At 36.2% G+C, this 27,266-nt stretch overlaps 1 protein-coding gene across 1 annotated transcript in view; it reads left to right on the top strand.

Annotated features, from left to right (window-relative positions):
• Positions 1-2,284: 2,284 nt before the first annotated feature.
• Positions 2,285-27,266, top strand: part of LOC127192792 (ephrin type-A receptor 6) — an 877,103-nt gene continuing 852,121 nt past the window's right edge. The window contains exon 1 of the mRNA XM_051150102.1: positions 2,285-3,961. Coding sequence (XP_051006059.1) covers positions 3,577-3,961 — 385 coding nt within the window. The 5' untranslated portion in view covers positions 2,285-3,576. The remainder of the gene's footprint in view (positions 3,962-27,266) is intronic.

Genomic DNA, 27,266 nt, shown 5'->3' with positions numbered 1-27,266 from the left:
CATATGTCAGCAAATATAAAGCACTGCCAAAAAAATCAAAACAGAAGTGTATCTTTGCTTCGTGCAGTTGCATCTAGTTCACATATGATACTCACGACTATATATTTTCTGGTTATTATTTCTTTTTCTTTTGTTGAAAATGGATTTTTTTTCTCACATAATATACCCTGCTTCTGGTTTCTCCTCCCTCTACTATTACTTGTTCCTCCCCACCTCCCATTCCACTTGGACCCACACCCTTTCTGTTTGTCATTAGAAAACAAACAGGCTTCTAAGGGCTAATACTAAAATAAAATGTAAGATAAAACAGGAATCATACTATCAAAGTAGGATTAAAGCTAACTAAGAGAAGGAGTCTGAGAGAAGCATACGACTCAAAAAATGCACTTATTTGCACATTCAGGAATCTCACCAAAACACTGAGCTGAAAGCCATAGTATATACATGCAGAGGTCCTGCGCATGCCGCCCAATCTGTGAGTGCGTATGAGCTTTGCTCATGTTAGTTGAGAGGGTCTTATCATCTCGATCATATTCATCCCCTCTGGCTCTTTCCTCCTCTTCCCCAGATTTGATGGAAAGCTGAGTGCTCCAAAGCAGGTTTAAACAGCAAATTATTTTTACTCATATAAATAGTTTATCTAAACTCTTTCCCAAGAGAAGCAAAGTAAGCATTAAAAAAAATTTAGAATATATTAATGTATATTTTGAGGGAATATATATGGCCAAATTGCTTTATATTAATTAGTGTTGCTATAAAGCTTAGTAATGGGTAGCCATAAACCAACTCATGGATAATTTACTCTTCTGCCAGAATAATGTACTTGAAATTGTTTATGATCAATGGTCATGATAAAAACCTAATATGTCCTCATTTTCTAAAAGTGCAAGAAACAGTATGTTTAAACATGACAGCTGCTGCACTATGGAGGAAAATCTTGTCACTATTTTTTTCTTCAAAAGTCAAAATCAGTAAGAAAGCCATCATCTGAAGAGGCAATACATATTATGTGAAGCTCCTACCAAGGCTTAAAGAAAGAACGAAGAAGTGATGGGTTGGTATAGTAGGAAGTTTATGCTTCAGACGTTGCATTATGCTGGGAAATTGCTCGTGAGTCTTAGGAAATGGCCCACAGGTTTGTTTCTCTTTGTCCGTTTCTTCATTTTCTTTACGTTAGAATCATTCCCTTCTAATACGATTTTAATCATAGCTTCTTACTGTTTCATTGTCTATAACGAATTGTTTCAAATTTAAGATTCAAATAAAACATAAAAACTTGAGTTTAAATGTTGATTTATAAACTTAATGCTGGAATCACGTTAATTATTTTCCACTGAGAATATGTTTAAAAGAATTTTTATTCATAATCAAACCACCAGCGTAATTTCTAAGCACTCCAAAAACATTACCTAGACAGAATGTCTTGTGCTGCACTCGTGCAGATTTTTATTTCACACCCGAGTTAGTAACAAATTGAATTTACAAGTGTCTATGTCATTAGTCAATATCAGTAACACCGGTGAAAGTGAGTAACAAAATGAGTTTTCACTACTGTAAACACTAATATACTCTCTCTTTGTAGATGTGATTTGCATACATTCAAATTGGCGTGGACATCTTTGAAAAGGAGCTGTGTATGAATTCATATCGCGTGTGGAAGTAGCCACCAATCAGAAAGCGTCATCACACTCTGGATACTATTTGCATGTTACATTTTCCAGTGGATTCTGGGCATCCCTTACTCCTCTCTTTTTCACTCTGATTGAGACTGTAAGGCAGACACTGAAATCCTTTAACTGGGATGCAAGCCACAGACAGCACTAAGCAGCATCTAGAGGCGTGGAAAGCCCTGCTTTGGTTTCCAGAATTCCTGGTAAAACATTGACCCTTTGGTCCTAGACCTACCCCTTTTAAGGTACCTGACACAACGACTCCAGATCTGAACCCTCCACCCACTTAAACATATCCTCTCTATGCTTTATAAATCCCCTTCACTTTTCTCCAGTGTCATCAAAAAAAAAAAAAAAAATCTTCAAATATCCCTTTCCTAGTGTTTCTGGAGATGGATTTTTTTTTAACTCACGTGAGCCTGATAATTGGCGCCCCTTCAATAAAGAAAATGACATTAACGAATGCATTACAGAAAATCCAACAGCATTGCTAAGATCTCCACAGTGTGTCTTAACAAACACTGTAAGGTTAGCCTGAAAGCATCCTTCTGCTGAGGTTTAGCCAGCTCTTCCACCTGCAAACAGTGGAGGAATTTTTGTTGTCTACTAACCCCCTCTAGCGCCGAATTGGCTGTACCCGAGCCACTGTTGCTGCCAGACGGGAGATCGCAGGGCTCTGCCGAGCTCAGCAGCGCTCTAGGGCCCTGCCCTCTGCTCACCCGTCTCGGCAGGCTTCGGGGCGACAGCTTGGAGACTGCAGGTGGCAACATCCCATCCCATCATCTAGTCCTGTGCCTCCGCCCTGGGCGAGGTCCCACCAAGTAAGTGGCCTTTGGTCCGGCTTAGGAGCTCCCGGACCTGGGAGGCAGAAGGTGTTGAGGAGGGGAATCTCGAGCTAGGAGAGCGCACAAGCAGCTGCGCGCAGCCCTGGACTTGGCCTCACAGCGCTCAGTTCTTTGGGCTGCTCTGAGTGTCTGGCCGAACACAGCCGCCTAACAGCGGGCTATCTAGGCCCTCGGAAGCCCGGCACCAAAGCTGCTATGATTATGCTGGTGACCTCTGTGGCGAAGTCAACACTTTATGCCGTCCCGAAGACCTAGGAGAGCCAAGGCGCCTGGTAGCAGTAGACTTCCAGCTTGCAGTGACTCTTCACTGTCGCTTCTTCTCTCCCTGTGCTTTCCAAGGACTCAGAACAGGAGAGGTGGCCGCAAAGCTAGCTGCTTCGCTCTGGTGTCCAAGTTTGAGAGGCTGGCACCCAGACACGTCAGGGTTGACCACTACCTTCGTCAAGCTGTGCCCCGGGGCCAGGAGCACTGACCTGCAACCCTCACCCCTTCCGGTGGCAGAAATGTGTCAAAGGGAGAGGTGGTGCCCAGAGCTGACAGTCCATCGTTACATGAGGAAGGAGTGATGCAAGTGCTTGGGGAACTAAGGTAGCTTCAGTGATAATCAGTAAGCAGCCTCTACGGCCGGGGGGCGGCGCAGATGCCGCCAAGTCCTTGGTGTCCAAGACGCGACCATCAGCCCAGGCCATTCAGTCAAGAGGCTGAGGGCTCAGTCTGCTGCTCCCTGGGACTACTTGAGATCCCGCTGAGCCTCTTTCGCCGGGTTCCCCACACACCACCCACAGGAAAGTTCTGGTTGTCCAGCCTACCCTTGATATCTGCTGTGCCTCCTTGGCTCTGGGCTCTGCAAGTGTCTACTTGGATCCAGAGAGGGTCTTGGGTCCCCAGAACTGCACCTTCCTTAGCCGCCTGGCCATTCCTACCCACCCCCAGTACCCTCCTCAAGGCGCCCTCCCCGGTCTTCCACCCCCTCCCCCAAACTACAGCCTCAGCTCGCTCTTGCGCGCGCGCTCTCCTGGGCCCAAGTGAATAGTCCTCGCTCGAGCGGGACACGGTGGTGGATGCAATTCCCCTCGCCTCCAGCCGCCAGGAGCTCCCCGGCGGCACAGGCAGCATCCTCCTCCGAAGCAGCTGCTTCTGCACCTGGGCAGCCTGGACCCTCGTGCCCTGCTCACGGGGCCTCGCGCGGGGGGCGCCCCGGGACTTCCCCTGCGGGCCGGGTGGAGGAGGAAGAGGAGGAGGAAGAAGAAGAGAGCTTGGACCAGGACCCTGACCCAAGGAGGAACACCTGGCTGCGCTGCTGCCACTTCATTTTAAGGGGGAGGAGGAGAGAGTCAGCAAGAGCCATGGGGGGCTGCGAAGTCCGGGAATTTCTTTTGCAATTTGGTTTCTTCTTGCCTCTGCTGACAGCTTGGACCGGCGACTGCAGTCACGTCTCCAACCAAGGTAAGACAAACAGAAATGCTGGAGGAGGAGGAGGGTGCCTTGAGTATACTTGTCCACTACAGCAGGTAACTTTGTCCCTGGGTCAGCTTCTCTGGACTTGCCACACTAGGAGGTCTAGGATGTTTCCTAAACAGAGTCCTGATTACAGCAGCTGGGGCGAGCGGCCTCTGATACCTTCTGTCTCTACAATTCTTTCTAATGCATGAGCTTCTTCAGCACGTGGGTTCCTTCGTGGCAGTTGCCTGATTGCTCTCAGTTGCGCAGTCTCCACTGGAGGTCAAGCTTCGTGGCACAGACGAAGCTGCTATTTGGAGATCTTTCATTAAAAACACGGCAACGCGTGGATTGTTCTCCAGAGCAGATTAGAAGAAAGGTCATGACCCCCGTGGTACTCTGTACACCTGTAACCAATGATCAGCCTGTTTTTCTCCAGTAACTCTGGGTCCACCTTACCCAATATTAGTTCCTGAACGCCACCATTCACTTCTTCAAATTATTCTTAGAACAGATGCTCATGTATCTGTGTTGCTGTCTCTGTTTCTTGAAAGAACTAGGCAGACGAGTGTTAAATCTGAAATTCCCGGTTATGAATAACCTATTCATAAAGTCTAGTTGCTGTCGGTTTACCAGTGGGTAGTGGAAGGGTGAAGATGAATAATGTGTGAGAAAAATGATGATAAACATATGAAATATTTGAGAATTTTTGTTCCTTCTACTCAGTCTTCCATGAAATCTCTCTCTTTGGATTCGTGGCAAGGTTGTTTAAATATATAGGAAAATATAACCTGCATGTTCTATGTTGACTTTACACTAAGTATCAAACAGCCATAAAAGTTTTCCAGCAGGCACCTGGCTGGATGCTCTCACTGATACGGTGAGGATCGCCAATATGTCACCTGTTAGCAGAGACTCTCTAGGCAGACTTCAAATTTAATACAGTTGTGCTCAATTATGCTTCCCATTTCACGTGTGCAGTGGTTCAGAGAACATTTTCAGGAAGAACAAATAGATTTCAATGAGAGTGCTTCATAGGTAGAGGTGGAGAGAGAAGGCAAGGCAAACAACGGAGCCTTCACTTTTGTCATAGTTGTGTCTGGCCGTATTATTTTATCTAGAAAGGAAATACTCGTTCAGAAACAGCATTCAGATGATCCTGTCTATAAATAACACTACTGATATGCTTTCCTTATTATTTTTATCCGACAAAATGCAATCACAAGTATTTATTATTTGGAGAACATGTATCATCCCCGTGACTTTGATATGTCACATAAGTGGCAGCTATAATCCCATACTCTTCCACAGAGGTATGTCTTCAGACTGCTTCCCTCGTTTGTATTATTGGTATCAAGTACCCAGAAGCAGTTTGTGAAAATACAAAGACTGTTGAAAATAACGTGGAAGTATTTGCTTGCCTTTTCTTTGGAAGGAAAACAATTATTAAGAAACAAGAAAATCAGAAATGCATTTAATACTGATCCTATCGTCTTGTGAAATTAAAAGTATGTGTATTGTTTGAGATTTAAGTTTACTGCAAAGTTTGAAGTGGTTCCAGTCTTAATTTCCCTGAATAGTTAATATCTGTAGTACCTATGGCACCAAACCCAGGCCCTGGCTTTATTCAGACCAATAAAACACGCATGAACATCCGCCAAACTAAAGTGCCAGTCTCCTGAAGTATGCCATGTTAGCCTGTAACCTTACAGATATTTATGTCAAATGCAAGGGCCTAGTGGTGGTGTTCCTTAACCTCCCACAGTAATTCTTTTCTTCTTTCTCTTAATGAATCCTTCATTTTTAAAAATGATATGTTTTTAACCTAACGTAGATAGGAACCATCTGCACCTAATGTTTGTTTCAATTAGCTTAAATTAGTGGTTGGGAGTATTTTTCAGCTATCCCATCAATTAAAAAATGGCCGTTCATTAAAAATCACCAAGTAAAGCTTTTAATTTAAATTTGTATGAATATACTAAAAATAAAAGTAAAAACTTACTTGTACCCAGATACAGTTGGATACAATTGTATTTGTTCTGCAATACAAAGTTACAAAATATTATCAATTTTTCATCAGTAATAAAACATTTTTGTAATATTGTGATGATTAGTGAGTTTGCCTAGCAAACTTAGAAAATATTCAAATTTTAAAATAATCATACAAATGAATAATAAAATATCACCCTCCTATATTACTCTTCTGTGTATTTTAGAGAAAGTTTCTTAACTTATAATTTTATAAAGAGACAGCAAATTGGACATTAGTGCTTGTCTGGCCAAAAAAATGGAATGTTACAGAATTATATGAACAACATAGAATTAAGGCTTGCCTTTCATTGTAATATATATCATATATGTGATTAGTACTTAATTTTTGGAAACTATTATTTATATTGCTCATACTTCTATTAATATTTTATTTTTGAAGCCTTTCCTTTTATAGAGAATAAATTTCATTTTCTATAACCTTCCTTCTTGATTAAGGACATTCACAAAATGAAATGTCATTGCTGTGTGTCTATTTTTACCAAATGATTATATATAATATCCTTCATGGCTGAATAGATTGGATTCACCCACTGACCTTCTACCCCATCCCCAATCTTCCATACAAAGGCAGGGTCAAACAATGATGCTGACAAGAAGTGAACTACCTCCCTCTTAAGATCGACCTAAGAGGAACTTCACTATAGAGATGGCTTCTTGCCTTTGAACTGGCTGTAAAGCTCTGTTCTGTAAAGACAAAATAAATCAGATTGACTCTTTCTTTCTATTATCCTATGTTCTTTGAATCAATATGAAAGTAATGGTCCTTCCCACATCACTTCATTTGATTAAGCAGAAACATGATTTGTATTAGACTGTCTCTCATAAGCATCATTTTACCTTTTATTTAAAAATCACAGTAATATTGAGGTACTTGTAGATTTTATTTAAAGTTATATTTGAATATCTGAAAATATATAACCTTGAACCTCCTTACTAGTGATTTTAAAACCAAATCTTGCTTCAAGTTGTAAGTTAACCAAGGGTATCAATTACAGTGGTTACTGGCCATCAGGGGTCTATTGATCCAAAGATTACTCTCCTTTATCACACTATCATAGTCTGAATGAGTTGATGTATCTCTTGAGTGCTCATGTTTACCCAAAAATCAAATGCATGCAAAATAATTTACTATGTCAACTTGTTTGCCTAGATGATGCAGTGAATTTATTTTATTATCACTGTTGTGTGATATGGCTTGTTTCCAGACAATACTGGACAAATACACAAGTAAAGTAGCCATAGTACTAGTTGACTTTGTTAGTTTGTTGACTTGAAAAAAATTATAGCAAGAAATCTGAAGTTGTATGTGAATATAAGTGAGCATATTAAAACAGAAAATATCTGATTAAAAACAAATGGTCTATAATTAATTGCCTGGCCATAACCATCATTCATAAATTGTTAAAATGGAAGAAATACAAGAAATTAGTTAATATAAAACTTTGTTGAATTAGGGCAATTCGATAATTTACGGACCATCTTTGTAAAGGATCGTTCACTGTAGATACAAATGATTTTCACAGACAAACTTTTGATAGGTGTAAAGATGTTTGAAATTATTATCAAAAGCCTTGTTGGTAGGCATAAAAATGCATGCAACCTAGAATTTGATTTTATTATAAATAGAGAGTTCAAACTCTGCAGTCATTAGGGATAATATCCAATATAGAAAGATAATATATTATTTGATTTTTTACTAATTCCGGTGTGGTCATTTGATTCTATATATTCTTTGCTCTGGGTTACAAATAAACTATATCTGAAAACTTCTTATCATACAGAAGCTGGAACATTTTCATTAAATTATGCTCTTTAAACTGGAAGTAGCAAAGAAAAAGTATTAAAGCCTAATATAGTGTATTATATAAATAATTTTGTGTTGATTTTCGAAGATGTTAAAGAAGATAATGTGTGATTTTTGAGTCCCAGAAATCTTGTATTTGTCTACAAAACCATTCTATGTTGCACAATCTTTTGTAGTTGCCTACAAACTTGTTCTCTCTTCCACAATCCCACAACCACCTCCGTTTCCTTCTCCCATGGAAGTATTTCTGTTATATGTTGCCTTTCTTGACAAAAGTAAAAAGGAGGATTCTACTTAAAACCCAAGAACATCTCAACATTCATAGAATTCTCCTCCCTTTGGCTTAACATTTCATGGCAGTCTAAACATGATAGATATTAATAAGTGTAGTGAAGTAATGAAAATAATGCCCATACAAGGCTATTCCTGTAATTAAATAATATCACATTGATAAGTTATCTAAAATAATTGAATAAGCTTAACATATATATATATATATATATAATTTAAAATTTTGAAAATCTATCACTGTTATCACTACTTTATATTAAGAATTGATTTTAGAATGTAAAATTTAGTGGCTAAAGAGAGATTACTCAGGGATGGAGAATGCATGCTTAAGGGTGGTAGTAATTTGTAACTTCATATCCAAAGTAGTTATGCTTTTGGCAACCATAGCCATCTACACATGCACACGTGCACATATTCACACACCTATACACAATGAAAATAATCAACTAAAAAACTCCCCCCAAAGAATAAATTACTATATATAAAACAAAAAGTAATAAAATAAGACTGAAAAAATAGAATTTAGAGGATGAAAAAAACGTGGAGGGGAATGGACTAATTCTCTTCCCCTCATACAATTCAGCAGGAAAGAAAAAAAATCAGAAAAATAATTGGACAAAGCATCACAGTCGAAAGACTAAAGAGTCATAGGACAGTTGTGGTTGATTAAGTGAGACTCTTGAAAAGGGCCATGTTGAGGTGACCTGTAAGCCTCATTCTCAGGGAAGAGAAACAAGGACTTTGTTCAGAGCAGGGAGAAGTGTGTTAACCCTCCAGGCAAAGGGGTTGTAAAGAAGTGTTGTCCACATATATGAAGAACTGAGTCTACTGTGACTAGAGTTTACTGAGCAAAGAAAGGAATTGCAAAAAAGTTGGTTAAAAGATAACAGACAGACTTAATGGATGAAAAAAATGAGAGATAGCAAAAGTCAGGCTCTGATATTATGTCAGGGGAAATAGACGGTAAAGGGACTATAGTATATTACAAGGGCAAACAGATGGCTGGAGCCTTGCAGGAGCACAGTGCGAGTCTGGCTTTTCTGGAGAATGGCCGTGACAGCATGGCCTAGAGCAGTGGGAGTGAACACAGAAAGCAAATAGGTTTCGAAGAGTTAATTAATGGGAAGGCATTGTCCCTACAGAGAAACAAATATTCATATTCACAATCCTAATTGTATTTTTTTCTTTGAGAATCCAAATGACCTGTTGACTTATCCCCTGTTTGTTGCTCATCCTCCGGCAGGAGATCTAGGCACTGCTTGCTTCTGGATGAGAGCAGACAGACCTCAAGGTCAAAGGCCCCATTTCTCTCTCAAGGGCAGTTTTGAGCACTCAGGGTGAGGCCCGTGGGTACATTAGGCAAGGTTCTTGGTCTTAACTGGGGAAGTGGAAATTAAATTATCCTACCAACACCATTTGTTCAGACAATTTAATTTTCACCTCCCTGGTTAAGACCAGGAGTCATCCGTGGTTCTTCTTGGGTAGGTAGTTCATTGTATATATGTGTAGTAATATAAATGTACATGTAAAAATATTTAATAAAAAAATTCAAAGGCATTCAAAAAATTAAATCGTCCACTAGGCATTACATTTAACTCTTTTAGAATGAGCTTGCCAGTATCAGACAGCAGTGGAAACTCCGGTGTTCTAAAAGCCTGTTATGATACCAAAATGTTATAGCCCTTTGTCAAGCTGCTTTGCTAAGCCCGGGTGGTCAGCTTGGAGCTTCATTTGATGGAGTGGGCTTCAGCTGCTGCCAAGGCAGCTCACCACAGCTGCCTCACTGGGAGCCAAGCCACAGGTGTCCAGGCAGCCCTGTGGGTGGCTGCCTCACTGGCAGGCAAGCTTGGTGTTGATTCTCCAGAGAGGAGAGTAAATGGAGTCTCAGATGGTCATGGTGGAATAAATAGAGTCTCAGATGGTCTCAGTGGAGGAATGGCACAAGGATGTGTGTGTGTGTGAGAGAGAGAGAGAGAGAGAGAGAGAGAGAGAGAGAGAGAGAGAGAGAGAGAGAGAGAGAGAGAGAGATTATTTTGCGAATCAGAGACATTCATAAACCTTGGGCAGTAGGAAGGGTTTTGAGGGTGAATGTGTTTGATTAACTGGGGCACCTCATTTACATGCAATAGCATGGTGTCCTATCACAAGAAGAAGAGTACAGTACTTAATTATTGTATGGGTCGGGGTAGAACTTCTGGTATGCCTAAAGGTCACTTGCAGAAAGCTAAGATTGCCTTAGCATAGAGTGGAGTATTTCCGTGAATCCCAGGTGCTTGATGAAGAGGTCCTAAGAGGAAAGGGTCAGGTTTGTAATCCTCCCTGAGGGCTATGTGATGCTTCTTAGGGATCTGGGCCTCCCCACATCAGGTAAAGAGAGAACCCCACTAAGAAAGGGAGTCTGTCATTATAGACTGAGCTCAGAAACCAGACTTCAACATTAAAAAGCAAGGTTCCACACCTATAAAATGGCCGTGCTCTGTGGCTATTCATAACTGAAGGTTTAAGAGAAACTAACCAAAACAACAATAATAAAAATACATCACAAAAATATGTAGCTCATTTCCCACTTTTTTTTCAGTTCAAATTAACTAATATAAAAGAATAATCTATAAGTCTGAGCAGCACCTCTCTGCATATTCTATATTGGCTCCTGCCTCCAGGTTCCTGTCCTGACTTCCTTTAATGATGAAGAGTAGCATGGAACCGTAAAAAGAACAACCCCACCCCCAAGCAGAATAATTATAAAAATACATAATGGCATAAATATATGTGTTAATGGGCTTGGTGATGAGGCCTCCATATAAAGGTCTTTCTGTGCCACTCATTTGAAAGTGTTATTGAAACCTGGTACCACTTTGATTTGTCAAAACACTGTACATGGTGCTGACTCATGCTGCATCATCAAATGCAATGTGCTAATTCTATTCTTTCACCACAGCTTTCTGCCTGTAGCTGTTTTTTGTCAGAGAACTCAAGTAGGTAGGCAGAGGAGAACACACTTTGACAAGTCAGGGAACCAAGTGTCAGGGAATGGAAAACAACAGTTGAGTTGTTTTTAAATACATCCAAAACACCCATGTGTTTTGATGATACTCTTTACTTAAATAATATAAATTACATTATTTTAAATTTTAAATAAAAATAATTTATTTAATTAAAAATAAAAAATGATTTCTTTTTAATACTGTATATAAAAGAGATGAGATATTTTTAGCTATTTTCCATGAGTTTCCTCTCTGCGTTGAATGTAGATGAAGAACGACACATTTGTAACACAAAAGTTACAGGAACTTTTAAGCTCTGGAAAATAGAATTTAAAGATATACGATGTGTAAAACAGGTACAGAGGAAGACCCTTCAGTAAATTCTACATAATGTAAAACTTTCCTAAGCGGTTAAATACTTTCCACTGAGAGCTCCCTTCTAAAAGGTCATTGAAAAATTATTAAAAACACATTATAGTAAAATGGCCCATAGAATATAATTAAGAACAAAAAATAATACAGTGTCACAAAAATTCCTAACTTAAACAACACTTCCATATATTTGATAATTCATACCATGAACATTCTTCATGTAAGCATATATGAATATTTTAAATACATTCACAGGTAATAAATCTTTATAGAATGTGCAATAAAAATATGACTTCCTATTGAGTACAAAATTTTACTTTCCAAATATACATGTTCTAAAAATGACCATATGAAAAAATAAAAATAAATTAAAAATGCATATTAAAAAAATTAAAAATCAAGAAAAATTAACTTTAAAAAATTCACCATATTTCTTAAAGGATTGCTGTATGGTAGGCAGAATCTGGGACTTCCACATCAAGATGTCTGATCCAGCGCGAAACGTTCACCTTGTCTTTAATCTGGCAGTAAAAATAATTGTTTTCTCAATATTTGAATTGATAATCTAAGAACTAGTTTAAGGTCATGTTTGTAGTATGAACCACATGTTATGATATATATACACATAAATATATAAACATAAAAATAAACATTCTGTCCCTTTTTTTTTGAAATTGAACTTATTATTCTAGTGTAGTTAATGTCAAAGTTAGGTGACTAACTAATATAATAAACTCAATATATAAAGTTTTAGGGAGCTTATGACCTGGGACACTGTTGTGACGACAACCAAGCACAGGAAGTTCCCTGAAATCCTATTACAAAGGGTGTAATATTTCATTAGGCACACCTTATTTAATTAAAGAATCTTGCCAGTGTTTGCATAACATCTTTAACAGTAAAGGAGATTCTGTGATAAAAAGGAATAAACAGATGCTATAAACAGTTTGTAACCTGTATTTTAAATTGCTTCTTAAGATAGTCAATTCTTAATTTTATAGATATATAGATGCTTTACTTGATTATATAAAATATAAAAAATTCATTTAAAAGCTTACTGTATATAAGCAAATAAAAGATAAATGTATCACAAATTTATTGCTCTCTATAGACAGATACGGATATGAGCTTTTGATTAATGGATATTAAACTGATTTACTCTGGTGTGTTCATTTAAAAGGATATTTTATTTAAAACTGTAATTTATCTGGCAAACATCATTTTCTACTTTCAAATAGCAGTACACGTGTTTTGTTGTTGTTTGGTTGCTTGGGTTTGTTTTTGTTTTTGTTGTTGTGTTTTGGTTTTAGCATTGGAGAAAAAAATAGGATGAAAATGCAGGTTTTTAACTCATATCCTGAAAAATATATTTAGCTATTTTCTGAGTGTAGTGCTAAGATCCTTAGCTGCTGACCTATATGCTGACCTGCACTTGGTCAACATCCTTGCAAATAATTGCTATTTCTCATATTTTGTTAAAATATTTCAGGTGTTAATGTCACATATATGATACTTAGAGATATGAGATAATCTGGACATGGAAAATCAATGTTTGAGATATAAAATGACTTAATCTGTTATTGTGCTTTAGTACGATATTCATGGGTGTGATGAAAAGCGCTTTATATAAATATTCATAATTCATTTAACATACCCATTTTTAAATAACAATAGGTCAATTAGGTATTCTCTAGAGTGACTTGCTGCATTATCAAACTTGAATTTCATGGTATAGAAGCAATTGATACATGTCATCTATAATACCTAACGCATCTAGAATAAGAACACTTCCAATTCACATTTATAGGAACCTACCTGCCAATGGTAACCGTAACAATATTGTATGCAGTTAATAAAGTCCACTGCAATCTATCCAAGAATAAATGAAATGTATACTTCCATGTTGAATCATTTTTGATGAGACCTTGAGTTTTATTTTAATGTTACTGTGATAGTTTGATATTACTAATGACTATTTAAATTAAAACTATAATTAGAGACTTTAAGTATAAAAATGGTGTAGGAATTGATATCTCGCATAACTGAAATTGACTATTAGATATAATAAAACTAAAAAAAAAAAATCAGTAAACACAATGAAGGTAAAAAAAATAGAGATGTGAGAAAAGCTATACATGGCACCATATTTTCAGCTTTTAGTTAGTTAGTTTGCTGGTTTGTTTGTTTGGAGATCGCTCTCTTTGTAGGTCAGGCTCCTCTTAGACTCTTGGCATTTCTAAGTTAGCCTCTCAATATTGGAGTTACAGCAATGAATGACCTGCTCTGCCTCTTGGCACTGTGAAACCAGCCTGTTGGATAAGGATTCTCATTGGAGTGACATATGGTGCACAAAATACCATGACCTGTGACCCTTCATTTTTGACAATATAAAAGTTCCATTAATGACAATAACCTTAGTCAAAACTCATTATGGTAAATCCCTTTTATACTCTACTTCTTTGAAATTAAAGTGTACCTTGTGAAACATAGGTAAAAATTATTAGTCACCCTTAAGTGTGAGGATTTAAGGCTGAGCAAATTGTTAGATCTGATTGCACAACACACCCGATTGCAGCAGGTTCTACATGAAAATATGGCTATATGCACCAGTCTACTTGCTCCCTCATAAAATAAAGTCGTTGCTATCTGGCGAACGTTTTAAACACAAGAATATAGTAAAGGAGTGTAGAGCTTATTACTGCATGGTATGATTTGGCATTTTATTACCTTGCCTATTTTATATGTCCCACTTAATGAAGGGATAGTTATAAAGAGATCTTAATTTTTATTTAACAAACCCTAGACAGTTGGAGCTTCCCACTCTTAGTATAGCATATTACCTATATGATTTAAAAACAAGTAAAATTTAGAATGCTCCAATTTTATTGTGGTTTTAATGACTGTACTAGAACTACAGGTGCTCAGAGGACAGGAACTTATTGTCTTATAGTATTGCTCTATAATAATTTCATTTTATAGACTAGATGAAATGCAGCTTTTTCAGGTTATTAAAATAACACTTTGCTAGTTTGTTTAGTAAAAACTACAAGTGTAAGAGCCTTTGCAGCATTTTCTAGTTTATGACCAGAATTCTATTTATGAATACATTTTTTCCTGGAATTTTCAAGAATCCTTTTAGCCTAAATGGTGTATTTAAATTTAAGAGCTGAAGTATTAGTGCTTTAAAGTTTTAATAGACTTATTAAAATTAAACAATACTTTTTCTTTAAAATTGTTACCAAGACATATAATGTAGAACTTACTACTGCATGGTATGATTTGGCTTTTCATTAAAATTTTAAATCTGACTTCTCATAGCCTTTATATTTAATTCTAAGACTGACTACAGAGTACAAAACACATATTTCAAATTTTAGCAAATTACATGTACAGCAGGCTGTTGATTACTTATCTTTACCTGACTGCAAAGTTGGCAATATCTGAATGGTTATTCATGATACAAATTTTATTAATAAAATATCTCTTCAGTGCTGTGGAGATGCCTGCACGGACAAGTGCTTTCTGACCAAGTACGAAGACTTTCTGAGTTAGGACCCCAGAATCCATGTAAAATCTACACCCGGTGGTACATGCATCTGTAACTCCAGTACTAGGAACCAGAGATGGGTAGATCATGTGTCTCACCTGTCCTGTCGTGGTGGTGCTCCACATTTCATTGCTGATCCTGTCTCTCTTGACAAAAGGAAAAAAAAAAAAAAAAAAAGGAAGGAAGAAATGGAGAAAGGGAGGGAGGAGAGGGAAGGGAGGAAAGAAAAGAACAATGGTAAAGAGAAACAGAGGAAGTGATCTCGGCATCAACAGGCCTGCAGGATCTTTGTACACACATACACACACACATGCACACGCGTGCACACACACACATTTTAAAAAAACATCTCTTCAAGCAAGGGATGTTTGTTTAAATGTGTAAGCCCAGCAATTGAGAGGCAGGAGGTTTGGTTACGGAGTGAGGTCCTGCCTCCAAACAAACAAGCACCCAAGGAAATACTTCTTCAATGTCTTCTCTCCTGGTTTCATTACTTATTTTGCTGCTTTATGATAACTTTCTTTTTCTTAACTTTATTAAGCATTTGGTTTTAGCAATGTTTTTGTAGGGTGGATTTGCAGGTATTTTTAAATTATTTTTTAGAAGTTAATGTGTCATTTGATAGATTCTGTATTTTGCATTTGAAAAAATTATGCCTTTAGAAGCATGTAGAAGTAGAAACAGCTGCCAGAACTTGTTTTTTTTTTTTTTTTTTTTTTGAACAGAAGTCAATTGCAGATCACCCATGATTAGCTGCTGACATTTAGATTTGTACATTTAGAATGTCAAAAAGTACCAAAAACTCCATCTAGCGTCTATATTACAATGATATGCCCAAGGTTCAAATCCAAATTTACACTATCTTCCCTTTTGTCCATAAAATTAATATAATTTTTCTAAAATAATAAAAAATTGCTACAGATATTTTCATATACGTAGTAGAAATTAAATAATTAATTGTAAAACAATATGCATTGATATTACTATGATTTGATGAACTAACAATTAAATTGTATAACTTACTTACATTAAATACCCTGCAATAGCACTTTCAAAGTATTAGACGTAAACCTTGTATTATAATTGAGTTGTATGGGTACAATATTACATATTAGAATACAAATATATATGAGAAGAGTGAAGAATAATCTGAAATTTGAATTCTATACCAATGTATCTAAAGTTAAATTCATTTTGCCTCTATATACAAAATTCTATTCTAGTGAATTAAAAATAATCTTGTGAGTGACAATGGAGGCCTTAAGTTGAGGGCAAGCTTCACTACTCTTCTTTTCTATACCTGTTCCTCAGGCAGGTAGCCATTCTTATTCCCTGGGCTATTAGTTAAGTGGCTTTAAATTGTAAGGAAGTAACCACTCTTAAGAATAAAATCCGTTAGCTGTCACTGACCTCTCACCACAGGGTTGACATTGACACATGAGCTACAGATATTTGGTGATTGGCAAATGGGCATTTCAATTTTTCATTCACAACTGAGCAATGTATACATGAGTATTCACCACATATCTCAGTAGAAAATAAGTGTTGAAAAACGTAAAAAAATTGGTTTAAACAACTATTGGTAATCAGATAATAATGTAAAAATAAAATAATCAACAACCAATTGAAATGCTTGGAATTAATGTGATACATATACCAAGTATATTAAGAATTGGAATCTAAAATTAGAAAGTTTATAATCATTCCAATTTTAGAATTCACAGAGATAAATTATATAAAGTCAAATTATATAAAGTACACCTTTTTGCTTTGTACTAGAACATTTTAAAGAGACAATGAGCACAAATTCAGCAAATAACATTAAAAAAAAGAGAGTTCGACAACAGGCCAATCAATGTCAAATATAGAGAACAGGAAACAGGCTATTTGTCCTCAGTTTTATGGCTATATTTAGGTTTCCTGGGCTCTTCTGCTACATGAAGGCTAGAACTCCTAAGTGTCCTTGGTGCATCTGAAAGATGGGGTCTGTGTCACAGGGAATGCTGTTCCTGTAGTAGTCACAATAATAAACAAAAAGCATTTAAACTAAAAATGTCAAAGCTCTGAAAATTCTTCCACTCAAAAAAGTCCGGTTATATAAACAAATATAGAAGCATGTATATTCACCATGTGGTGCTGCTTGCTGTAGGTAGTTTATTGTATATATGTGTAATAATATAAATGTATGTGAAAAATACTTAATAATAAAAATTTGGAAAAAGGAGGAGGAGGAGGAGGAGGAGGAGGAGGAGGAGGAGGAGGAGGAGGAGAAGAAGAAGAAGAAGAAGAAGAAGAAGAAGAAGAAGAAGAAGAAGAAGAAGAAGAAGAAGAAGAAGAAGAGGAAGAAGAAGAAAGGTGGGCTTAAGCCCAACTGAAATGTTCAGTACAAAGAACATGGCTGGCACTAGACCAATTGTATGTAGCTTTGCTGTAAGAATGCTCTGTTTTAAAGCCCCCTCCACATGTATAGAATCTCCTAATGCTTTCCAGCTCTGAGAAAGCTGTTGTTGCAGGGGGAGCTTTGGAAAAACTGAATAGGGATTTAGGATTACATTCCATACACAAGTAAAATCTTTTTTCTCGACATAATTCCTCAACACACTATATACAGGAGTACATTACGGTTCTACAGAGTGATCTATATTTGTCTTGTTGGTGGCAGTTAATTTTCCAAGGTCTTTCTTTCTCATGCAGCATATTGGACCCAAAGCCTCTCTTTTGCGTACTTAAATCACTAAGCTACACTGTGGTGCATTTTTCTGAGATGTTTAATGTGTAGTAATCTCTTCCTATCATTGTAGTTCATTTTCTCCATATATTATGCTTTTAGGTTAATATATTATGCCTCAGAGTATCCCCTGGTACCAAGTATTTCTTTGGAAGTTGTATTCTAGAAAACAATTAAGCAGAATGTTGAAAAATATCCATATAGTTGAATTTATTTCTTCCCACTTTTATGAATTTAGTTTTTTAAATGACAAGAAAAGACAGAAGATTTATTTGCTTGTAAATAAGCATTTTAGATTGCAGCCTTACTCATGGAATGAAAAATTTATAATCAAATTAAATAATCCCAAATAGAAGAATCTTCTGAAAGAAGACTTCATTTGTCTGAAATTTTTTCTTGAATGAAACCTTTTACTTCAATAAGAGTGACCAAGTTTTCTTTGTAAAGGATTATGGGAGATGGCAGGAAAACAACGAAAGGGGCATATAGGAGAAAGAGTCTAATGGAGACTAGGCACAGTGACAATATTAAAAGGATGGTTAGGATTGACCTATTTGAAGTGTGTATTTTTGAGGGGGGGCTCCTGTAATTTTATCTCCTGCCCCCACCATCTTAATCTTGGAAATCTCATCAATCTGTTACCCTCAGATAACCTCTTTCTCCAAAAAGGTACCTAAGTACATCAGAGCTATAGCTCTGTGGAATTCTTAAAGACTAGGCTTTGTCTGGCTTAGGAATTCAGAACAGCTGCTGGGTCAGAATTTTGGATTCATCTGGTCCTGTGTTCTTAATTCTTCTCCAAAATGAAGCATGCATTTACCTAATGTGACAACAACCTCCCAGGAAATTTACAGAGGTCAGAGAAATTGGGTCAGAGAACAGATCTCTATACAATCTCATTAGCAAGCTCTGCATATTGATTATACTTATCATTTATACTTGGGGGTTAAAAGTGATCAGATCTCAGGCTACATTTATGGTGTTGTAGGAGAGGGCACACGTGGCATCCTGACCAATCACCACAACTCTCCTGCAGGCTTGACAGTGTCATTTCTCAAGAATATTTAGCAAATTTTATTAAATTTGGGATCTTTTTGTTTTTTAATTGTTGTGGATTAAGGGAATATAGATTTTATATGTGGAAAACACATATTATAGTGAAAAGAGGGTGTGATTATATATTGCAATGTCACTTGACAGATGAGGTAAATATAGTGCAAAAAATACATAAACACATGAAATCATAATGTCATCATCAATTAGGATTTGAACCCCCTGCCAGTTCAGTTCTAATTAAATATCTGTGTTCAAAACTTTGTGTGATGCTTCTACGCAGAACAAGGTAGCTTGAGTAACTGGGGGAATGTGTTCTTCCTATATAGCCAGCCGGAAATAGATATGGTCCTTGGTTGCAGTTCTGCAATTTGGAACTACTTATAATTTTAAGCATTTTCTATTCAATAACCAAAGAGATTTTCTTCTCAAAACTGTATGTATAGGGGCTGAGAATGTGATCAGTTGTTGCTTGAAGCATGCACAAGTATCAGGACGTGTGTTTGAATCACCAGAGCCAATGTAAAAAGCTAGGTGTGGAGTCATGTATCTGTAACCGCAGTGCTGACACAAGAGAGTTCTAGCTGGTCATTGGCAAGACAACTCTAGCAGAATCATCAGGCTCCGTGTTCAGCAGAAAGACCAAAATGGTAACAACAGCAACAATAATAATAATAATAATGTAAAGAGTAATTGAAAAGAGACAGCATAGAGATCCTGGCCTCCACATGCATACAAATGTGTAAGAACACACACATGAAAACACGCTAAACCTGTGCATCAAACAAATCACTGCAATATATGAAAAGCCTTCCAAACTCATGTAGCTAGAAGTACTATCTAATCCTTGTCACCTTGTTTCTGACAACATTCTGATTTGAGGACCTAAATCTTTATTGATCACTTAGTATCCCATAGAGGTAGTGGGACCAATGTTGAAGCAATGTTTTTGTTTTGTTTTGGTGTTTAAGTTAATGATTTCCCCATATAATATAAACGTAGTTTATACATGGATATTGTAGTCCCTAGAACCTCGCCGGTGGTTGTGTATTGTCCTCTATTACTGCCTACCTAGATGTGTATACCTGTAGAGAGGGGAGAGTGAGGGGAAGAGAGAGATGAGAGTGGGAGGGGCCCAGCACAGGATGGATTCCTTCTTCTACAGTTCTCCTACTAGACCACAGAGATTCTCATAAGCACTTCATGTTAATAGTGTCGTGAAAAAGAGTATAACTTTAAGACTGCACAGTTCACTTTTTCTAATGGATTTTAGTTTTTTTTTAATATTAAAATTCCCAAATATAACCTGATTAAGGCTGCCATGATGGGAAAATCAGTTGTAATTTAAGCTCAAACAATAAGTAGTGTCTGTTGCCTGGGCTTACAGAGGGACAGTCACTGAAAACACAACCACTGGCTTTTTTTTTTCCTCATCGAGGTCTCCTTACATGCATATGTGAAAATCCATCAGTGATGGAGGGTTTGGAAAAGTATGAAAAGTAAATAAAAAGCTAAATTCTTTCTGACAGTATATATCAATTTTATTCCACTAATTTATCTTGTATTAAGTAAGACAAAATTTAAGCAAGATAAAAAGATTCTGAACTTATTTTGCAAATGCACTTTTCATCAATAATAATTTACTTGACAGTTAATCAAACAAATTAGTAACCAAATTGGAAAAAGGAAAGTACTTTTAAGTATTATATGAGAAAGAAAATTTTATACAATGGCTAGAATTTAAAACTACAAAGAAATTTAAGTATTTTAAGGGCTTATTGTTAATTCTATCAGTACTTAAAAACTATTTAAAAACCCATACACTTATAAATAATGGGGTCTTAAAGGAAGCAAAATTATTTGGAAATTTTTTTAATAAAAATTAGTTCTCCTGAATTATACAAATTAGTGTTTTTAAATTAGCCAGATTTAGTGGTTATAATTTTAAGCTATATAGTCCCTTTTATATCATTTCACTTGTGGATCCTATTATATTTTATAATAGAAAGGCTAATTAGTAAATATAATTTCCTCTGTTGGTCATATTTACAATATTTGCCTGATAGATTAAAACTGTTAAGTACTAGGTAGGAGATCTTGATTAAAAAGACAATGATAAAAAATACTCAATGAAAGTAATATACTTGACTTCTTCACTGGCACTCTCCTTTCTTCTTGGTGTACTTATTTTAACTCTTTCAATTTGTACTTATCACAGTAACTAATATATATATATATATATATATATATATATATATATATGTAATACTTTAATTATTATAGGATGTGTTTTAATGACAAATTTATGAAGCAAATTCCAAATAATTGGATTGAGCACATCTCTGATACTACTTAGAACATTTAATTTTAATAAATATACGGGTGTCTGCAACAGACCTTCTACGTATGTGTTGTAGCTATTACCTTGGTGTTTTTGACAGACTCCTAATACAGCAAATGTGTCTGTGATTCATTTGATTGCTCTTGGGACTCTTTTCCTCTTGTTGAGTTGCCTTGACCAACCTCTGTGTCAGGGCTTTTGCCTTGTCTTATTGTATTTTGTTTTGTCATATTTGGTGCTTGTCTCTTGGAGGCCTTCTCTTTTCCGAAGGGAGACATTTTGTAATAGGAAGGATGTAGGGTAGGGAAGAGGTGGTGAGAGAGCTGGAAGGAGTGGAGGGAGGGGAAACAGTGATCGGGATGTATTGTATTAAAGAAGAATCTATCTCCAATGAAACAAACAAACAAACAAACATGCTACACCAATTAAGTGTTGATAGCTTAAAAAATTCTAACTTGAGTACTTGATCACTAAACATTCTAATTATCTGCAAGCAACATGAATGAAGTTATCTAATGTAGGCAGAAATGAAAATTGATGGTAAGGTATTATACACCATAGAATCAAAGGTTGGGGACAATAATAGATGATGTGTTCCAGGTATCAGGAGTTTATTAGTGTCACTGGTTTGAATTGGTTCTAACTATTCTTTATATTTCTATACTAAGATTTTTCAGTCCTATAGGGCAATATCTGCTTGACCTTCCTAGGTCATGATCTCCAGAGTAAAAAGTATATAGTCCCTGATTAATGACCTGACCAGGACTAGACAGAATGCAATACAATAACTCTTTAAAATCTTTTGCTAGTAAAATATCACAAGTGGAATAAATAATGGATGGCCCATACCATATATATTTTTTTTCTATTTCACCATAGGAAAGTTAAGAATCATTTTGTTCTTTCCCTTAATAGAAAATCAGCAATATAGAAGATATATTCTAAGAGAATCATGAAGCCAACTCCCTATGTCTTCCAGTACAGTGCTGGAGAATCCTTTGTTATCATAAAACTCTTATTTTGCAGTATACAACATAAGAGAAGATAGCTGGACTTATGACCACACTTTCCAAGAACTCTGACTTTGAGCAAATATGTTTTGCTATGTCAAAGCTATCGATGCATTCAGATTAGGAATACCATTCTAGTAATTGTCATTTGCTTGTTTAAGAGGAAACACTATCATTTATTTATTTATGTATTGTCTGAGTGTATGTGTGTATGGAGAGAGAGAGAGAGAGAGAGAGAGAGAGAGAGAGAGAGAGAGAGAGAGAGAGAGAGAGAGAGAGAGAGATGAGAGGAACAATTTGATTTGCAGTACCCACTTTCTACCATGTGTGCTCTAGTTTTGAACTCAGGTTGTTAGGCTTGGTTGGCATCAAGCACCTTTACTTACTGAGTCATGATTTCTGGCCATATAAGAGAAAATTTTAGGAACATTAAACTGTACCCAATATTGATCTAACTTTCATACACAATTATTATGCTTTTAAGAAACTGATTTCTTTTTTTTTTTTTTTTTTTTTTTTTGGTTTTTCAAGACAATGTTTCTCTGTGTAGCCTTGGCCATCCTGGACTCACTTTGTAGACCAGGCTGGCCTCAAATTCACAGCGATCCGCCTGCCTCTGCCTCCCGAGTGCTGGGATTAAAGGTGTGTGCCACCATGCCCGGCTCAAGAAACTTATTTCTAAACTATAGAAAAAAATCAGTGTTTTAAACCTTACATCTTGAAAACTATCTAGTAGCCAAACTTGTAAAAAGTATGCAAGCTAAGATTGCCACAGATTCATCTATAAAGGGTTCATAGATAAGTTTACTTATCTGGAGGCCACTTCTCCAGAAATGTCTGCCCACAATAGACTAGTCTTTTCCAGAGGGCATCATGAGTATTTAACTATATAATCCTTATAGCGATCTGTAAACTAATAGCATTATTATACTCACTTTGTGAGGAAATTTGCACATGAAATAAGCAATCTAGTGTGAGATTAAATTGCATTAGTTACATGATTTTATTAGTTGAATTTCACCATCTCTCAAAGACCTAACGTACAAATGTGTGTGTGTGTGTGTGTGTGTGTGTGTGTGTGTGTGTGTGTGTGTGTGTAATTACTCGTAATTAAGTTGGATTTGAGTACTATGGGCCCTTTCCAATATAATATGACTCCTGTCCTTTTAGAAAAAAAGGAACTTGAGACAGAAACATACATTAAAGTTGAATGCCCTGTCAGAAAAAGGTATATACTGGGATTACATAATTTATAGACCAAAGAAGGACACAGAGTGGTCACAGCTCACCTGAAAGTAGGAAAGAAGGCTTTCTGTCAGAGCCTCAAGAGAAAAAGTCTCTAAGCGTCTGAACCCAGACTTATGTCCTCAGGACTCTTTGACATAGGCACCGTAACTCTAAATAACCTATCTTACAATATTTATATAAAGAGAACTACAGAAATCTAATACATGGAGAAGAGGTTTGTCTGTATGCATTGTGGCTGCAGAGTACTCTTAAGAATATGCTGTTTTCTGTCTAAAGGAAAGAAATGTTGCTTCCTCTTCTCTCAGGATACAAAAGAGACTTAGTTTAAGAAACATAATCCAGACTGAAGTCATTACTATTATTTTTTCTGAAGCTTAACTACCCCTTCAGGGCAGTATGTGAGAAAGTGCATTTCTGAGATCCATGATTCCATATGATATATTTTTTCAAATTTTCAAAAGATTTCTCATTTATAAGAAAATATCTTGATTTGGGATTCCAATTAAAGTTGACATTTATGTTTCATGCATACCATATATAAACAATCTCAACATACTTCTATCTAGTACTTGTGGTTAGCCTTCTTTCTGACTAGAAACATCATATGTGAAATTAGGTCAATGATCAAAAAAGTTTCAGATTTATGATTTCCTGAATATAAATGTTCAAACTTCTCACTAATAAAATGACTTATATAAAAATTAACAAAAAAGGAGATATGACTATGTACTGTTTGGAAAAATAGCGAAAATTTATGTATTACCAATTTGCATAAACTAAGCTCATCTAACTATTGAAACTAATAAATACATGGATATATTTTAAAAATTCCAAGGTAGTACTGTGGTCCTGTTTACATTCACCTCCATGCATAAAAACCTTGTCTTTGATAGTTTCATTTTTATAGCAAGAGTGTGTTCAGAGTAAAAATAATGTACACAGAGGACTGTGTCAATTTAAGGCTCATAAATGCTATACTTTTGCCAATATCTTTGTATGGCTTAACAAGAGAGCAATTTAGTATATAAATTAAATTTATTTCATTCATAAATAATTCATATGAACTAAATACTATGATAAAAAAAAGTTGGAATAAAGAAAAACTTGGTAGTCTTCACAATGGCCACCTCTGTTCTATTAGGAGCAGTGTGGAGGATCTTGGAACATCAGAGTTTCTCTGAAAGGTAGCTACATGCTAAACATTATTTGTTCTTTTAGCTAAAGATGAATGTAGTCTTCTCCGCAAGTTCAGCAGAAGTAGTGATCAATAAAGCAGAGATAGCTTACTGTTGAAGATTAACTAGTAATGTCCTTCATGTGTACCTCTGTGGATTGTATTTATTTCATAATTTTTAAAAGTTGTGTGTTTGGCCGCATAATTAAAAGACCAGAATTCAATTCAAAAGTAAATTATTATTATTATTGTTGTTGTTATTATTGTTAGTATTATTATTATTTGATTGGTGTGAATGTTTGCTGTATAAAATATGAAATTATTTTATAATTTTTAAAATTTTGCTGTCTGAACATGTCACATTAGATTTATTTATCTAATTTAAAGTTATGTTATATGTTTGTATATATATATATTTTTCCATTAGATATAAGAAAACTATTAATGGCTATAGAATGTATTTCAAGAAACTATTTTCAAGCTTCCAAGTATGCTAGTCCAGATAGGCCTGGAACTTAATCTTTCTGGCTCAGAGTTCTTTTTGCTGGGATTAAAGGCATCCAACACCAAACCCATGTTCAAAAGAAAAATGCACAAGTAGGTAATAGAAAATAATAGATTAACACAACTATTTGACTTATCGGTAAGTGAAATGAAAGTCTGCAGTCATCTGATTTTGCTGGCAAAATGAATACCATAACTTAAAAATAACTAACTTAGATCGCCACACCTATTTACATAATAAACAGATTAAGAGAAAAAATTTTTTATTAGGATCGGCAAAATTAATTCATTTTGTCAAATAAGCTTCATGACTATGGACATGTCATTCAGTTTTTTTTTATTTCATTTAACTAAAAAATAACAAATAAGCTTGTCATACCATATATAAACAATGCTACAGAATGACTTTTTGACATGAAAACATACCAAAAATTCTCCAATTTCTGCATCATTCAGGAAAAATAAAAGCCCACCGTCGTTTTTATTGTGCTGTTATAAAAATCTATATATCTACTGTCCTCTATGGTAAACATAAATTCTTCAGGAAGAAACTGTAGTATATTGACTACTTTTGTAAAATTTTGTCACTATGAGTTGTGTTGCATTTAACAAGTAGCTTTTTTCTTTGTGAGAATTTATCCATGTATAGTTATAGAGTTATGTATTTACTTCTCTCATTTCTTCAGTTCTCAAAATTATCTTTTTCAGGCATCTATTATATCACATATGTGATATGTGAATAATGCCCAGGAGCAAATAGTTTACGCCATGAATATTCAAACTGAATGGTCTAATTCACTGAAATCATGGGAACTATGTAAAAGCTTAAAGAAGTAATACACTTGGTTCTCAGGAAGGTACCAGGAGGATTAATTAAGTTAGTTGGCTGACACTTTTTTTCCTGTGGCCTTGAGCAAATATTTTAAATCTTCAAGCCACAGTCTGTAGCGTAGAAAGATACTGACAATCCTTGGAGGCTCTACTTTACAAGGTTGTGGTAGCAATGGAATATTGTTTGTCAAAATGTTTTGAACATTGTGAAATGCAGCACAATTGTATTAGTTCATTTGGCTTCACAGCAGTGCTGGAACAGCCTCACACACTGTCGATCAAGACATTTAATCATTCATTCCACATTTACTGAACAAACATTAATTGAATTCCTGAAACTGTGACTCATGTTAGCATTAAACAGGGAGCCATTCAGTCAAAGGGGAGAAAAAGAAGAAAAGACTGAAGGGCAGGGAACACAGAGAAGTTGCCATGACATAGGCTTAGAGTAGCTTAGCTACAACCACCCACAATGTGCCTCATTCTGTGCTAGCAAGGCAGTGTACTGTCCTGGTTAGAAAAGTAAATGAGACAGAATGGAAAGGGGAAGGCAAGTCTATTGTTTTAGTGAATTGTAACGGTAATCTCTGAAAGAATAATCTTAGGCAGATTCCATTATTACATCTCATTGTATAAGTAAGGAAGTGAGGAAAGGGACAGTTAAAAGAATAAAATAAGAACCTCTGTCTTAATTATTGTTGTATTACTGTGGAGAATCACAAAGAACAAGGCAAGTTTTAAAGACAATATTTAATTGCTTACAGTGTCAGAGGGTTAGTACATGATCATCATACGCCCTGATCTACTGGCAACAGGCAGAGAGAGAGAGAGAGAGAGAGAGAGAGAGAGAGAGAGAGAGAGAGAGACAGACAGACAGACAGACAGACAGACAGACAGACAGAGAGACAGAGAGACAGAGACAGACAGAGACAGACAGACAGACAGACAGAGACAGACAGACTGAGCCTGAACACAACCCCAAGGGCCAGACATATTTCCTCCAACAAGGACACACTTCCAGCAGTAAGGACACACCTCCTAATTCTTCCCAGGCAGTTCATCAGCTGGAGTCTGAGCAAGAGCCTGTAAGGACCATTTTAAATCAAACCACCACACTACCAGTCAGGACATGAGATATATGAGAAGGTGCATCCTAACAGATGAAAAGGCTTCTCTAACTGAAAGGAATGTTTCCCAAACACAGAAGGGAAGGAAATGATCTAATAATTATAATTCAGCATGTTAATTAGTTACTAATAGTCATACGCACAGGGTTTTTTAAATTCACTGTGGGTAAGTGTATACAGAGAATAGTCCCCAGAGAAGATTGTGTCTGAAATACGTGGTTTATGATGAAGAAGAATAAGCCTTG

The sequence above is a fragment of the Acomys russatus genome, chromosome 8, assembly GCF_903995435.1.
Source record: "Acomys russatus chromosome 8, mAcoRus1.1, whole genome shotgun sequence".
Taxonomy (NCBI): domain Eukaryota; kingdom Metazoa; phylum Chordata; class Mammalia; order Rodentia; family Muridae; genus Acomys; species Acomys russatus.
This window is presented reverse-complemented; position numbering and strand designations above follow the sequence as displayed.